This window comes from Corythoichthys intestinalis, chromosome 17 (genome assembly GCF_030265065.1).
Source record: "Corythoichthys intestinalis isolate RoL2023-P3 chromosome 17, ASM3026506v1, whole genome shotgun sequence".
Classification (NCBI taxonomy): Eukaryota; Metazoa; Chordata; class Actinopteri; order Syngnathiformes; family Syngnathidae; genus Corythoichthys; species Corythoichthys intestinalis.
In genome coordinates this window covers 14,250,978-14,266,474 of record NC_080411.1, presented here as the reverse complement: position 1 = coordinate 14,266,474, position 15,497 = coordinate 14,250,978, and the positions used below count along the sequence as shown (strand labels likewise).

General features: G+C 38.7%; 1 protein-coding gene across 2 annotated transcripts; it reads left to right on the top strand.

Moving 5' to 3' along the window:
- Positions 1–3,988: 3,988 nt before the first annotated feature.
- On the top strand, positions 3,989–15,497 carry bcl7a (BAF chromatin remodeling complex subunit BCL7A). Of its 2 annotated transcripts, none has more exons than XM_057819502.1 (6): positions 3,989–4,202; positions 7,754–7,835; positions 7,977–8,073; positions 8,152–8,292; positions 11,882–11,946; positions 12,021–15,497. In XM_057819502.1, the coding sequence occupies exons 1-6, from the start codon at positions 4,111–4,113 to the stop codon at positions 12,087–12,089; spliced, it is 546 nt and encodes a 181-aa protein (XP_057675485.1). In that variant the 5' UTR covers positions 3,989–4,110; the 3' UTR covers positions 12,090–15,497. The 2 variants fall into 2 exon arrangements, with proteins under 2 accessions (XP_057675485.1, XP_057675486.1); XM_057819503.1 differs by having other exon boundaries at positions 4,051–4,202; positions 8,152–8,301.

Genomic DNA, 15,497 nt, shown 5'->3' with positions numbered 1-15,497 from the left:
AGAAGGGAGAGCGGCGCCCAAAACAGCCAAATCGAAACCACGCCCACATAGAGAAAATGGACCAATCGCATCAGGGCGAGTTTTTACCAACTTTAGTCATACGGAAGTCAAGCAGTTTTTTAAAAAAACTTTATTCACAACAAATACAAATATACATTGGGTGAACAATTCACACACAATCTGCAAATTCACAACAAAAAGTAGATAAATAAAAATAATATTGATAAATAAAATGGTCGGGGTTATTTTCAACACAAGCTGTGTTGTTTACAAAGTCTATTATTAGTCCTTATAGCCTTGGGGTTAAACTTAAATTGTCCAAATATAAAGAAAACATTTTTCCAAAAACGTGAAAATTTGGTCTTTGATTTAAATATTTTACACAGTGAATGTGGAATTTTGCCAAAATTAAGATTTACAACATATCGTTTATGTATTTCTATTTCTTCAATGTTTGATAGGTCAAACAAAATATGTCTCAAAACTAGTTTTTAATGAGGGCTCAACTTTGGAGTTGGTAAAATTGTTCAGGTCAACCCAAAACATGTGAGTAAGTATATTCCCAAAACAAATGAGAAACAGTGTCCTCTGCATTTGCATTAAAAGAAAATAACATATCAATATTAATTTTAAATTTTACCATTGTTGTCTTCACAGGATAATACCTGTGAAGTATTTTCAGTGTGATTTCTTTTATATTATTTCTTAATAGATATTTTCTAGGTAAAAGCCAGGTATGTTTCCATTCATTATTGTCGTATAAATTAGTGCTGCAACGATTAATCGATTAACTCGAGTATTCGATTAGAAAAAAGATTAGAATTAAATTTTGCTGCTTCGAGTATTCGTTTATGAAGTGGCGTTGTAATGGTTTGTTTTGAAAGTGTTTGCATTTAGTTTTATTGATTTTGGGTGGATGCACTGCCCTCTAGTCTGCCTCATTGACATGGCCGAATACAGCTGCTCCCTGTTAAGACCAACATAAGCTAGGTTTTTGTTTGAGCTAATGTTTTTTTAATGCATTCATAATTTAGTTTAAAGGTATATTTAGCCCATTTTTGAGGGAATATGTGTCTGAACCATTTGTTAAGAGCATTGTTAAAAAAATTTTTTTAAAAAGTTTGTATTTTATAGCATTTAAGCTAGCGGGCTTTTGCTATGTAAGTTAGCCAATTGTTCTTTTGTTGTACATAGATCTTTTTTTTTTTTTAAACCTTTTTAGACTCAGCTCAGGTATTTTAAGTTTTTTAATCCAATTACTCAATTATTCGCATTAACTAGCTCATCGATTAATCGACTACTAAAATAATCGATAGCTGCAGCCCTAGTATAAATTATTCCAATAATAAATTGTATAATATAATAATTGTATAAATAATAAATCTCCCTTTGAAGAAGTCTTCTCAAAGGAAGTCAAGCAGTACAAATAAATAAATGCATCTCAAGCTAAACTGGAAACTGTCTTGGTAGTGTGCGTACTCTAACATATTATGGGTTGACCTGAACAATTTTATCAATATACAAGTTGAGCCCTCATTGAAAATAATTCTAAAATTAAAACGAAATAAAAACAATAAAAAATAGTATTTTTTTAATTTAAAAAAATATATTTTTTTAAAGCAACACTAGGTAACTTTTCAACCTTTATGAAATATTTTCATAACATTTATGATGATATGTCGGCTGACAACTAGTTAAATGACACCGTTTTATTTCTTGAGTGGGTCTGTATCGCTTTCACCTGTACTAATTAACTTTGAGGAGGGTGGCAGGAACCCTGCCACACACAAAAAAAAAACTACAAATGTGCTGACTGCTTTACAAGGTGGGTAGAGAAGCCAAATATTGCCCTCAGGTTAGAGTAGCATTACTTCTAAATAATATTACTAAAGTAAACGTAGTCATCTAATAATTCACTCAAGTACAGGTAAAAAAGTATAAGTTTCAGTATTTGAATTCAGACTAGAAGAACACTATGAACATCACCCTCTGATTGGTATCATGGAGTCATGTGGTTATTGTTGCGATATTTCATTGGTGAAAGTAAGACAACCACTGGAGGCCTCTCTGGCAGAATTAAAGCCAATATGTAGAATAAAAAGGAAAAACGTAATGACTGTAGTGTAGCCCAAAGCAGCTGAGTAAAAGTCGTTTCTTCTTCACAAAACTACTTAAGTAAATGTAAAAAGTATCGTGTGGTAGAACTACTCCAAAAAGTACATTTTTCTCAAAAAGTGTTACGTTACTACCCACCTCTGGACTTAACTAGCATGATATGAACAATAAAAGTAATAGCATGGATTTTATTCTTGAAATATCTTCCAGATAAAGTAAAGGTTTGACATGCGTAATTCAAAACGTACATTACGCTCAACCTTTTTGCATTAGCAACAGCGGCCTCTGTTGGCAAAAGTTAGAATCGGAGGATGAAAAATGCTACATCATGCTATTTTTTGCTAGTATATTTTAGCATATCAACGTGAGTCAAGAGTTACCGGGCGTCAGTATGCAGACTACTGGGATAGAAGTCTAAAATATGGCCGAAAAATCTACATTTTTGTCTAAACTTTTTCATAGATAACTTAGGAGTGCTAAACATAAATATCATCTGTAAAACACTAGATGTCTGAAAGCAGAGTCAAGTACGTAAGTAACTGGCGGCCCTCTTGCGACAGATGGCTTCTCGAGCAGGCCGCGTTGTAAAGCTTCGCTAAAGATTTTGATTTTTTTTTTAATTGCATGTTATTTCTTACACATGCAATAAAATTACTACATTGCTAATGTTTATGAAAAAGAAATCCTTCTGAAAATTGTAAAAATGGGTCAATCTATATTTAATAATTTTAAAATACACACTCAATTGACCTTAGGTGGCAGGTGATTCAAATGCTCCTGCCCTTTCAGTGCGATTGGCGGTTATGGACGTCCGATATTGTAGCTCTTTTCATCCGTTTGCTTTGACTTTGCATTAGGAACGTCTATCGCTGTCAATGGCAGCCAATGAGCTGTGAATTTAAATTGGTTTATCCCTAGAAGACGTCCAGTCCATTTGAAGTTGGAGGTCCGTCGGCAAATGAATGACTTCGTTCGCTGCCAGTACTACCACTTCTAATGGATTGGACGTCTCTCCCCGTCAATGGCAGCCAATGATTTAAGGCAATCGACAAGCTAAGAATTTAAATTTGTTTATTTCTAGCATTCAAATTGATTTCAAGCAGATGTCCAATTCACTTGAAGTGGGAGGGTGGCAGCGAATGAACGTCCATTCGCTGCCAGCCTCCCACTTCAAATGAATGGGACGTCTATCGCTTTCAATTGTAGCAAGCCGACTTCCGTCTAATAGGACATCTAGTCTTATGTATGATAATGATTCAATATGTTAAAGTATCGATACTTGGCGGGAGCATATCGATAACCGATAGGGTTGCAAAATATCGCGATATATCGCTGTATCGAGATATTGTCACACTCTTAATAATGAACGTTAGTTCATTCGCTGCTAACCCTCCCACTTTAAATGGATTGGAAGTCTATCACCGTCAATGGCAGCCAATGATTTAGGGAAGTCGACAAGCTGTGAATTTATATTTGTTTATTTCTGGTCTTTAAATCTGGTAAGGTGGCAGCGAATAAACATTTGTTGTTAATTACTGGTAGACATTCAAGCCATTTAAACTGAGAGGGTGGCAGTGAATGAACGTATTATGTAAGACACAGGCAAGCTGTAAATGTATTTCTAATATTTAAATGTTTATTTCTAGTAGATGTTTAATCCACTTGAAGTGGGAATTTGGCCGCAAATTAACATTTGTTGTTTATTAATTTTACACGTCCAATCCATTTGAAGTGGGAGGATGGCAACGGATGAACGTTCGTCTATCACCAGCCAACTTCCGTCCAAAAGGACATCTAGTTTGAGATATAATATCTATGGCTTCTTCCTGCTTCTCCTCGCCCCGCCCTTCCCAGTGTGCTTCCCTCGGGCCGCGCATGCGCAACAGAACCCGTTGTGCGCCGCTCTCCCCACTGTTTGCATTGTGTCTGAACTGAAGCGAGAGCCGGACCGGCGAGCCCGTTCTTCGAATATTAACCGCCCTCCCTACCGCGGCAATGTCGGGCAGGTCGGTCCGAGCGGAGACCCGTAGCAGGGCCAAGGATGACATCAAGCGGGTTATGGCCGCTATCGAGAAAGTACGAAAATGGTAAGCGGCGGCGGCGGAGGGGAAGGCGGGGGGAAGACAAAAAAGCTGTCTCTCTGCTTATCTAACAAGAGAAAGCCTTGTTGGGGGAGGAGAGGGAACCGAATCAAATGAAACAAACGGGAGGCGCTTTACGGTAGAGCGGCTTCGCGGCACACGCGTGTACCGGCCGGCGGGCGGAGGGCAGCCGGCGCTCGGCTGACGAGCAGCTCGTCCTCGGCGTGCGGTGGAAGCAGAGGAGCCATATTTCGAAAGCGGTCACATGAAGCCGCCTTACGTCGAGCGTACTCTGCTTTAAACGCCCCGGAAAGCCACCGTGCCCGAGCCGGCGTCGGTTAGACGACGAAGACTTCGACTCGGAGCACTTTTAGGGTGTTTTAGGGGTTTTAAACCAAGCGCTTTTTTTTGTCCGAGTGAGAACGGGAACAAGGCGGTGGGGGTGGGGATGAGGGAGCGGGAAGTGGGGCGGCCTGAACGCCTCGATAAACCTCATTATTTCTATCAATTATTTCCTGAACGTTTATTTTTAATTGACACTATTTAGTATGGTGCGGTCACAATGATATTTGCTGCTTGTGAGGGGCAGAAGTTAACTCATTGGCTGTGATAAACTGGTGTGACTATGCAGCAACGCCAAGAACCTCAAAGAGGTCCCAATTTATTTTAATTTATTTATATGCAGGTCATTGAAAAAACAAAGTAAGATTTTGTTATTTTATTTTTTGACATAATTTAGAGTAGTTTTTTGAAGCACTTTTAATTTTTGTGTTAGTCTTTTGGACGATAGTACATATTAGTCTTAGTCCTATACTGTATTAATCATTTCAGAATGTGTCTAGTTTGTGTTGACGAAAACTAAGTTCGCCTGACATTAGTCGACATTTACTCAAAATTTTTTAGTCAAACAATGTTGATGCTAACTTGCACTCAGCAGAAAAACAATACATTAATTTTGATTAATTATAACCACCTGGACGCCACGAATTGTATATATATTAAAAAAAAGTTCAAGAGTTAAGAGGACGCTCGCTGTTAGCATCAGCCAAATTCTAACGTGAATGCTATGCTAATGCGACGAGTTACATTTAGTGTGTGGTAAGTCATCACAGATCTTTAAAGGAGAAAGCAATGTTGCATATTTTCTTGCCAAGAAAAGAAAACAAATCTTACCGTGTGTTTCAAAACAAGCAAGCCTGGAGAGGACACTGGTGAGTTGGGGGGGAGCGCAGTACGTCACATAATTGACACAACCAACCAGTGTTACACATTGTGAACAAAACGAAACTATGGCGTATTTTCTTCTCGTCAGACAAAAACTAGCATCAGTTTCATTGTTTTACTCTCCCAAGGCATGTTTTTAGCTCGTTATCGTCTCGTCGTCAAAAAATTGTTCGTCGATGAAATCATTTCGTTTTCATCATCGTTGACGAAACCACTGATTTAGTCGTCTGATATCGTCGGGAAGTCGATAATACCAGCAGATAAAAGAGTTGTAAAATATCGGATAATATCAACACCGGTTTTGGGCCAATGTGCATGTTGCCTGCAAAGTGAACGAAGAAGCCTTTTGCCTTTGTACAAGGGCTGGTCACAGCTTAACACAGCAGTTAGGCTTATAGAGCATTAGATGTGTCCAAACTAAGATGCTTGGGATTTGTTATGTGAGCAGACCATTTGCATTCATGGTGCAAACATTAATTGAACAACAAATTAATAATAATGAACTATAAATTCATTACATACCTTATTCACTGTACTGAAGCTGTGTGACTTTGTTGTTATTTTGAGCCAGAAGCATTGTGTCAGCCATATGTGATATGGCAGTGCCTTGTTGTCACTTTGGACAATTGAGCAAAAAAACTTATATTTGCACTACAGTGATCCCTCAGTACTTCGCGCTTCAAACTTTGCATCCTCAATCCCTCGCAATTTTTTTTTTTTTTTTTGTTCAATTAAAAAACAAAAAGATAATACAGATGAGCTGTCCCGAGCCGATCGTGTAGTCTCACTCTTGGTCCCTCCCTCTCCCTGCTCTTTGTCCGTCAGCCAGTGCACTGGAGTTGATTATTAAAGTTAACAATGTTTTCAGCCATGTTAAACGAGTTATGTCATATTCACTGTCGCCACTAGAGGGCACTTTATCCACTAGCGCTGCAACGATTAATCGATTAACTCGAGTATTGGATTAGAAAAAAAATATTCGAATTACCGTATTGGCCCGAATATAAGATGGTCCTGATTGTAAGACGACCCCCTCTTTTTCAAGACTCAAGTTTGAAAAAAAAAAATACTTTTTGAACACCAAATTAATTTTTATACAGAAAATAATTACAGTGCATCTGAAACAAATGATTATAACAATATATTTGAGCGAAAAAGCATGTTATTTTGCCTCATTCAAATCTTAATATTTGAACATTTAAATATGTATACTAAAGTGCAATCACATTCGTAAATGAATAGCTTCTGGTTTTTGAAATGTAAATAAACCAATCTATTGTGATAAAACAACAAAATCGCAATAACTGCATTAACCACCAAAATGAAGTATAACTGTATTTGTAGTTTTGAAACAAATCTGAATAAGGAAAAACATTGCAATAAAATAATGCAAAGTGGTTAAACGTGAGTAGCTGAGATCTGTCATGACAGAACATCGTTTCAAGGATATCTGGTGCCATCTAGCGTCCTGAATGGGTATAACGTCTAGACCACGAATATAAGATGACCCCCTCTTTTTCAGTTTTATTTCAATGCAAAAAACACTGTCTTATATTCGAGCCAATACGGTAAATTTTGTTGCTTCGAGTATTCGTTTAACTAAAGTGGCGTTGTAATGGTTTATTTTGAAAGTGTTTGCATCTAGTTTTATTGATTAGGGTGGATACACAGCCCTCTGGTCTGCCTCTTTTCACATGGCTGAATCCAACTGCTCCCTGTTAAGACCAACGCAAGTTTTTGTTTGAGCTAATGTCATTCATAATTCAGTTTATAGGTATATTTAGCCTTTTTTGTGGGAATATGTGTCTGAACTATTTGTTAAAAAACATTGTAAAAAAAAAAAAAAACTAGTATTTTATAGCATTTAAGCTAGCGGACTTTTTCTATGTAAGATAGCCATGTTCTTTTGTTGTAAATAGATCTTTTTTTTTTTTATTATTATTATTATAGCGTTTGAGCCTCAGCTCAGGTATTTTAATTTTTCATGTCCCTTATCCGATTACTCAATTATTCGAACTAACTAGTCCATCGATTAATCGACTACTAAAATATTTGATAGCTGCAGCTCTAGTATCCACCCAAATCGATAAAACTAAATGTACACACTTTCAAAACAAACCATTACAACGCCACTCTAATTAAACGAATCCTCAAAGCAGCAAAATTTGATTGCTTCCTTGTCTCGCCTCCTTCTCTTGATTGGTTGGAAGATCAAATGACCGGGGATGTGGTTGGACAGTCTGTTTGCAAAGCATGATCCGTGAATGAATCAGGAAGTACCGTCCTGCTAGCAAGGCTACCGCTAACACGGAATGCTATCGATTTGTGTCCAGGGAGAAGAAATGGGTGACCGTGGGAGACACGTCACTTCGCATCTACAAATGGGTGCCAGTGACGGAGCCCAAGTCTGATGAGGTGAGTAGGACTGCAAAACCTTTAGCAACTTGGAAACCTTCCACCCTCCCAGTTCAAATGGATAGGACATCTACTAGTGATACTCATTTAAATAGGCTAAAATAATCTAGTAATAATTCTAAACAATTTCTTTTCTTGAAGAAAAACAAGAACAAAAAGAAAGGCAAGGACGAGAAATACGGTTCCGAGCTGACGACTCCGGAGAACAGTTCCTCTCCCGGCATGATGGATATGCACGGTACACATTAAAACTGCTTCCTGTCCTCCATTTTATCTTAAAACAAAAAAATCTAAACAGCATTTGCTTACCTTTCAGACGACAACAGCAACCAGAGCTCCATCGCCGACTCGTCACCCATCAAACAGGAAACCAGTTGTAGCACCAGTCCGGCACCAGAGTCCACCGGCGCGCCCAACCGCGAAAACAGCGACGGGAAGACCGAGCAAAGTCCCGACAGTAAGAGGGGTGAGATCACGACGACAACGGGCGTGGGCTAACTTTCATGCCGTTAGCTGTAGGGGCTAACGTTAGCATGCCGGCATGAGGCAGAGTTGGTTAGTAACTAGGCATGAACGATATATCGTTAGAACATTGTCATCACATTGCGCAATACTAGCATCGCAAGGACTTGCGATATTTTAATTTAATTTTTTTTTTTTTTAACACACCAACTTACTTTTCTGCTTCATAGTCGTACAGCGCTACAGCCTATGACTCTTCCCTCTTGCTAAGCAGTGCGACCAAACTTTTTCTTGGTCACCAGTGCAGGTGGCGTTTGGTACTTTAAGTTAACAATGCTTGACAGGTTTGTAGCTCTGATTTGGCCAGGCAAACTTCGGTAGCTCTAAGGTGCCGTTTACATGGTGACTCTCCGAGAAGACGAAAAATGTAATGTTTGCATTTATATGGTTCCGTCTCCATTCGAACATTGTCGCAATTCCGCATGAAAACAATGTAGTATTCATGACAGGCCCTAGAAGGCAGTGCAGATTTACAAAGCGACAGAGAATGATGCACTTTGACCTCCTCAGCTCGGAAGACAACATGCCCGCCCACTCCCAAGCAATGGCATTTTCTTTTGTTCAAAAAGGCACGAAATTGAAACATTCAACTTATTTAAATGAAAAATATTATTAAAACACTAAATTAAAGCCGATGTTCCGCCATACTTGCTGTTTTTAATGTTTAGTAGCACCACTGCGCACGCCCTGTGTGACGTGTATGAGTGCTGACGTTATCGGCTCGGTCCTGCGCCGCGGGAGCTTTTGATATGCATGCGGAGCAAGCCCCAGCTATCGAATTCGTCCACTTTGGAGGCAGGATTCCAAGGTTTAAGTCTTTGCCTTCCGTCTTGGCCGACACCATACGAACGCGAGGCCACTCCGCAACACAGTCATTGCGTCTTCGTGTCATAGTCGCCATGTAAACTGCCCCTAAGTCATACGTTTATTTGCGGAACTTTTGGGGAAAAATGTACTTTTAAGAGTACTTTTACCATCCCATACTTGTTACTTGAGTTGATTTGTAAAGAAAAAAAATGTACTCTTGTTCCGCTACTTTAGGCTAAACTAGTCATTACATTTTTCCTCTTTATTCTATCATAAATTTGACTTTATTTTTGCCAGAAATGTCAACAGCGCCTTCACTAATGAGACGTCACAACAATAATCACATGACTCCATTATACTATTCCGAACTAACAATACAGTCACATGACCAAACACAAGCTTGCAGTTGGAAGTCCTATGATTACGCCGGCATGTTCAATCACGTGGCGTCTTTAAAGTGTCACAAAAATGAAATTATTTGACATTAGTATTAGCGGAAAGCGCGGATTTCAAGCCAGTTTTTATTTGGCACCGAAAAGAGCTTGTTTTCATTTCATGGTAGGAAATAGTTTTGTTTTCACTAGAGGGCACTCATGCTTTTTGGAAAGGACGGCTGATGTTTCGTTGCAATTTTTCTATTCTGAATGCAGTTATTTTTGTGTATTTCTTTGAGATATGGTCATGTAAAAGGTTTAAGTACAGTATAATAACAGTTCGTATAAAAATTAATCCCATTGTTTATGAAAAATATCAGACATTAAGCAGCTATTCACAGTGTTACTCATTACTTGAGTATTTAAAGTGCTTTTTTTTATTCGCACTTGTGTAATTTTTTCTGAATGACCATTTTTACTTGAGTAATATTCTGAAGAAACGCTAACAGTGCTGTTTTTGGCAGTCCTTTTAATTTTAATCTTAGTCATTTCAAAACGTGTTAGTCTTAGTTTAATTTTCATTGACGAATTAATTTCCTCTAGTTTTCGTCGACGACTACTCAAAATGTTTTTGTCTTTAAAATTCGAGCGTTTTAGTTCAAAACTAAAGCACATACTGTAGCATCTACAAGGACAACACCAACTTCTTGATGATAATAAAAAAAAATGAGCAGGAAAACGAGACATTATTTTCAATTAATTATACCCACCTGGACATAACATGTATTAAAAAAAAAAGTTGCCTAAGAGTTTAAGACTATGCTCGCCATGCTAATGCTACAAGTTACATTTAGTGTGTGATGTTTACTTAACACAGACCATTCAACGGTAAAGCAGCATTGCATATTCTCTCAAGAAAACAAATCTTACCATGTGTTTCAAAACAAGCAAGCCTACACATACAATGAGAAAATGTCATACGAGTAATTCGATGAGGAAAAAAAGCTCAGAATCTAATTCGAGGATTTGTTTAGAGTGCCGTTGTAATGGTTCGTTTTGAAAGCGTGGAACTTGGTTGTATTGATTTGGAAGGATATACTGCCTTCTGGTGGCTACAGTCAATATGCCATAACTTCTATCACATGGCTGAATCCAGCTGCAAGTTTCTATTTGAGCAATAATGTTTGTTTATGCATTTGTAATTTAGTTTAGAGGTATATTTAGCAGTTTATTTGTGAAAATATGTGTTTGAACGATTTGTTGAGAGAATTGTAAAAAAAAAAAAAAAAAGGGATCATTTTATAGCATTTAAGCTAGCTGACTTTTGCTATGCAAGTTGGGTTAATTACTTTTAAACTCGACATTTAAACACTGAATTGTTTTGTGTTGTCTTTTATTGTCGAAATGTGTCATTTTGCTCATAGTTTTACGTGTTTGTTACAGCTCAACAAAAAATCCAACTGTTGAAAAAGTAAAGAATTTATTTGCTGTCTAGCTAAACGTCACATTTAGTGAGGACAGAACAAGCGTATTAAAATTACTTAAATGATGAAAAAACTAGGGCAGCAGCAATCGATTATTATATTAGTCGATTAATCGATGAACTAGTTAGTTCGAGTAATCCAGTAATCGGAAAAGGAACCTAAAAAATTGCCTCAAACGGTATAAAAAATAAATAAGGCTCTATGGACAACAAGCACAATTGGCTAGCTTAAATGCTATACAATACTAACGTTCTTCTTTTTAACAATGCTTTTAACAAATGGTTCACATATTCCCACAAAAATTGGCTAAATTTACCTTTAAACTAAATTATGAATTCATTAAAAAAAAAAATAGCTCAACAAAAACTTTGCTTACGTTAGTCTTAACAGTGATCAGCTGGATTCAGCCATGTGAAATGAGGCAGTGTAGCCACCCAAATCAATAAAACTAAATGCAAACACTTTCAAAGCAAACCATTAAAACGCCACTTTATTTTAACGAATACTTGAAGCAACAAAATGTAATTCTAATCTTTTTTTCTAATCGAATACTCGAGTTAATTATTTGTTGCAGCACTAGAAAAAAACGTTGTTATTGTTATTGTTGTTAAAAAATGTTTGTTATTAGATTACTTGATTAATCGATAGCGGCAGCCCTGGAACATTTTCATTTCGTCAGACGCAAACTGTCTTCAGTCTCGTTATGTTTTCTTCTCCAGAGACAAGTTTTTAGCTCATCGTCATGATAAAATTGTTCGTAGACAAAATATCTTCATTATCGTCGTCCTTGACTGAAACAACAATGAACGCTAATTACTTGAGTCCAATTTTTAGCTACTCTACCCACCTCTGCCACCAGGTAAGAGCGCGGAAGCAACCAAGCGAGAGGCGGACAAAGACTCCCCGGACAGCAAAGCTACTCAGGTAAACTGCGACGAGGTCGTCCGAGAACCTGATTGGCCGACAGAGCCGCCAATCAAAGTGTTTTATCCCCGCAGGATGTGGACCAAGAGGCCCCGCCTAGCAAGAAGTGCAAAGTGGAGTCTCAGGACTTTGAGGAGAGTTAAAAGCTTCCTCAAAAACCTCCCCCTCCATTAACTCTATTAGGGCTAATGGACTCACAGATTCTCCCCTCGAGCCCCCCCGCCCCTTAACCCCTTCAGTACCAAAGGGGAACTTGCCACCTCGAACCTCCCCGCCAAACCCCCGCCCTGTTTCCCGACACGGATCTTAGAAACTTGACGCCGCGCTTCCAGTCCATCAACGAGGAGCATCTGCCTGGACCGGGGAGGATTCCAGGGGTTTAAGGGGGAGGGGGGTTTCCTGGATGGTCCAGCTAGACTTGATTTTAGGATTTCTTTTCCTCAGGAGGGTCAATGCACTGTTACAGAAAATGGATCACGGGGGGAAAAAAACGTGCTGCTGTTAGTGGAAGTCTCTTCTCTCTTGCCACATAGGCGTGTTGATGTCTCTGTTGTTAGCTCAGCACGGAGTCGGAAGGAAATATCAACATTTTTGAAACAAATCTGCTCGAAAAATGAACGAAAACCCTCACCAAGTTTTGCAATATGAACTATTTAAATGGCATTGACTGGGGGGGTTTGGCAGTGATCGAACCGTCAACGGCAGTGAAACAGCTACTAGATATCCCAGTTGAAACAGATTCGATGTCTATCGCTGTCAATGGTAGTGAAGTTAAACGACAGGGAAATGTTTCCACTGTGAACGGATTGGCTGCCACTGACAGCAATAAATGTCCAATCTATTTCAATCAGTCTTAATAGATTGGACTTCTACCGCTATCAAATGCATAGCTTAATGGTAGACGCCATTATATTAAAACTAGAAGTTAAAAAAAAAAATAATAGGAAAAACGTTTATTTCAGGGCATGTCCCGATCCAATACGGCTATTTTTGGAGTATCCGACAATATCGGATTTGGTCACAAGAACCGGATCTGACTCACCGTCATACAAAAAATGGGATTTCTCGTTTACTGGCTTCATTATTTTTTTTGCATTATTTTTAGTGGTCTTAAAATATAAGTATCGGCAAAAAATCGGGACATCCCTAGTGGAAGGCTATTCAAAAGTTGACACTGAAGACCTTTAACCCTTTCTTTATAGAGCAAGTGACTATTTTTTGGCCATTTGAAAATGAAAGTATAAAAATATTTGTTCAAAAACTATACATTATTGTATCATTCTCATATTTTTATAATTATGAATAAACTCATACAATGTCAGTAAAAAGCTAAATTCACAAAATTTAATTCATTTAACATTCTAAAATAGATTTTTTTTCATAGTATTGATGGCAACAGAAGTCCAAACAGTTTTATCCAATCATTCGCCATTGATTTTTGGCCACTTACTGTTGACTTTGGATTACTAGACAGGAAGTGACCTGTAACAAACGTCCCTCCGCCCCTCACAGTCGAAACAGTTTGGATGTCTAGCACTGTCAATGGCAGCCAACGAGTTCAATGACTGTCCTGAAAGGTTTAAAAAATATATATTAAAAACTAATGGCCCCTATTCCAAGTTACCTGGAAATGTCCTGAAATGAACGGAAAGTGACCCGAAATTGATGAGAAGTGACCCAGATATGCCCCAAAATCAACAGGAAGCGACCCAGAAATGCCATACTATCAACCGAAATTGACCCGAAATCAATAGGAAGTGACACAGGAGGAGCCCTACAATCAACAGGAAGTGACCCAGAGATAACCCCAAAACCAACAGAAAGAGCTGAAATCTATAGAATTTGCCCCATGAATGTTCCACATTCAACCAAAAGTTAACTGAAATCGACGGGAAGTGACTGACGAACAAGAAGTGACCCAAAATCAAAAGACACACTCAAAATTAATAGGAAGTGACCCAGAAATGCCCTACAATCAACCGGGAGTGACCCAGAAATGCCCTACAATCAACCCAAAGTTACCTGAAATCAATAGGAAGTGCCTGACGAGCAGGAAGTGACCTAGAAATGTCCCAAAATCATTAGGAAGTAACCCAGAAATGCCCCAAAGCCTACAGGAAGTGCCCCAAAAATGCCCTGAAATCAACGGGAAGTGCCCCGGAAATGCAGAAAGTGACCGATGAACTGAACAGAAATGACCCGAAATAAACAAGGAAGTGGCCCAGAAAGGCCTTACAGTCAACCAAAGGTGACCCAGAAATGTCCCAAAACTGACACCCGAAATCGATAAGAAGTGACCCAGAAATGCCCTACAATCAACCGAAAGTGACCCAAAACCAATAGGAAATGACCCAGAAATGCACTAAAATCAACAGGAATTGACCCAGAAATGCCCTACAATCAACCAAAAGTGACCCAGAAATGTCCCAAAACCAACAGGAAAAGCCCTACAAACAACACCAAGTGACCCATAAATGTCCCGAAATCAATAGGAAGTGACCCAGAAATGCCCTACAATCAACCGAAAGTGACCCAAAATCAGTAGGAAATTACCCAAAAACGCACTTAAGTCAACAGGGTGATCCAAAAATGCCCTACAATCAACCAAAAGTGACCCAGAAATGTCCAAAAACCAACAGGAAGAGCTCTAAAATAAACACAAAGTTGCCCAGAAATGCCCTACAATCGCCCCAAATCCAACAGGAAGTGTCCCGATGACCCAGAAATGCCCTACAATCAACCAAAAGTGACCCGAAATCGTTTGGAAGTGACTGACGAACAGGCAGTGACCCAGAAATGCCCTACGTTCAACCAAAAGTGACCTGAAGTCAATAGGAAGTGACCCAGAAATGGCCCAAAGCCAACCAAAAGTTTGCCAAAAATGCCCCGAGATCATCATTAAGTGACCCAAGAAATGCCCCAAAATTAAATTCGTTGGTTGCCATTGACGTCCAATCCATTGGTGTTCATTCGCTGCAAACCTCCCACTTCAAACGAATTGGACGTCTACTAATGATGACCTTAATTCAATGTCACAGCAGAAGGATGAATATAGTCCCGCCTTCTGATGACATCACCATACTACGTGGTCGGAGAGAAGAGACGCTGTTCGGAGGACGGATTAGCATATACCTCATTCCCAATCCAGCCGCGCTGGAGTTTCCAATGTTATTCATTAGCATTAATACGTTGTCGCTTTTCACCCCAATTTCACCGAATGAAATATTCAATCTTGTACTCTTATTTTTCTCTTCTCACAATCCTCTGGACCATTTTTGTTTTTTGTTTGTTTCACTTTAGAATTTGTACAGATTTATGCTTCGGTTTGACTTATTTATTCCATCAAGTAGTTCTCGGTTTTTATCGTCCGATGGTTTTTTGTTTTCTTAATAAAATTTGGAAAAACAACAACCGATTCGGGTTTTCTTGGACTCGCTTGGGGGAGGAAAATCATAAAATATGGCACGAATATCAAAGCCCCAAACAGTTTTAGTTGACTAATCATTTTACACACTACGTTTATTATGTTGCAGAAATCACGTAATGTTTTC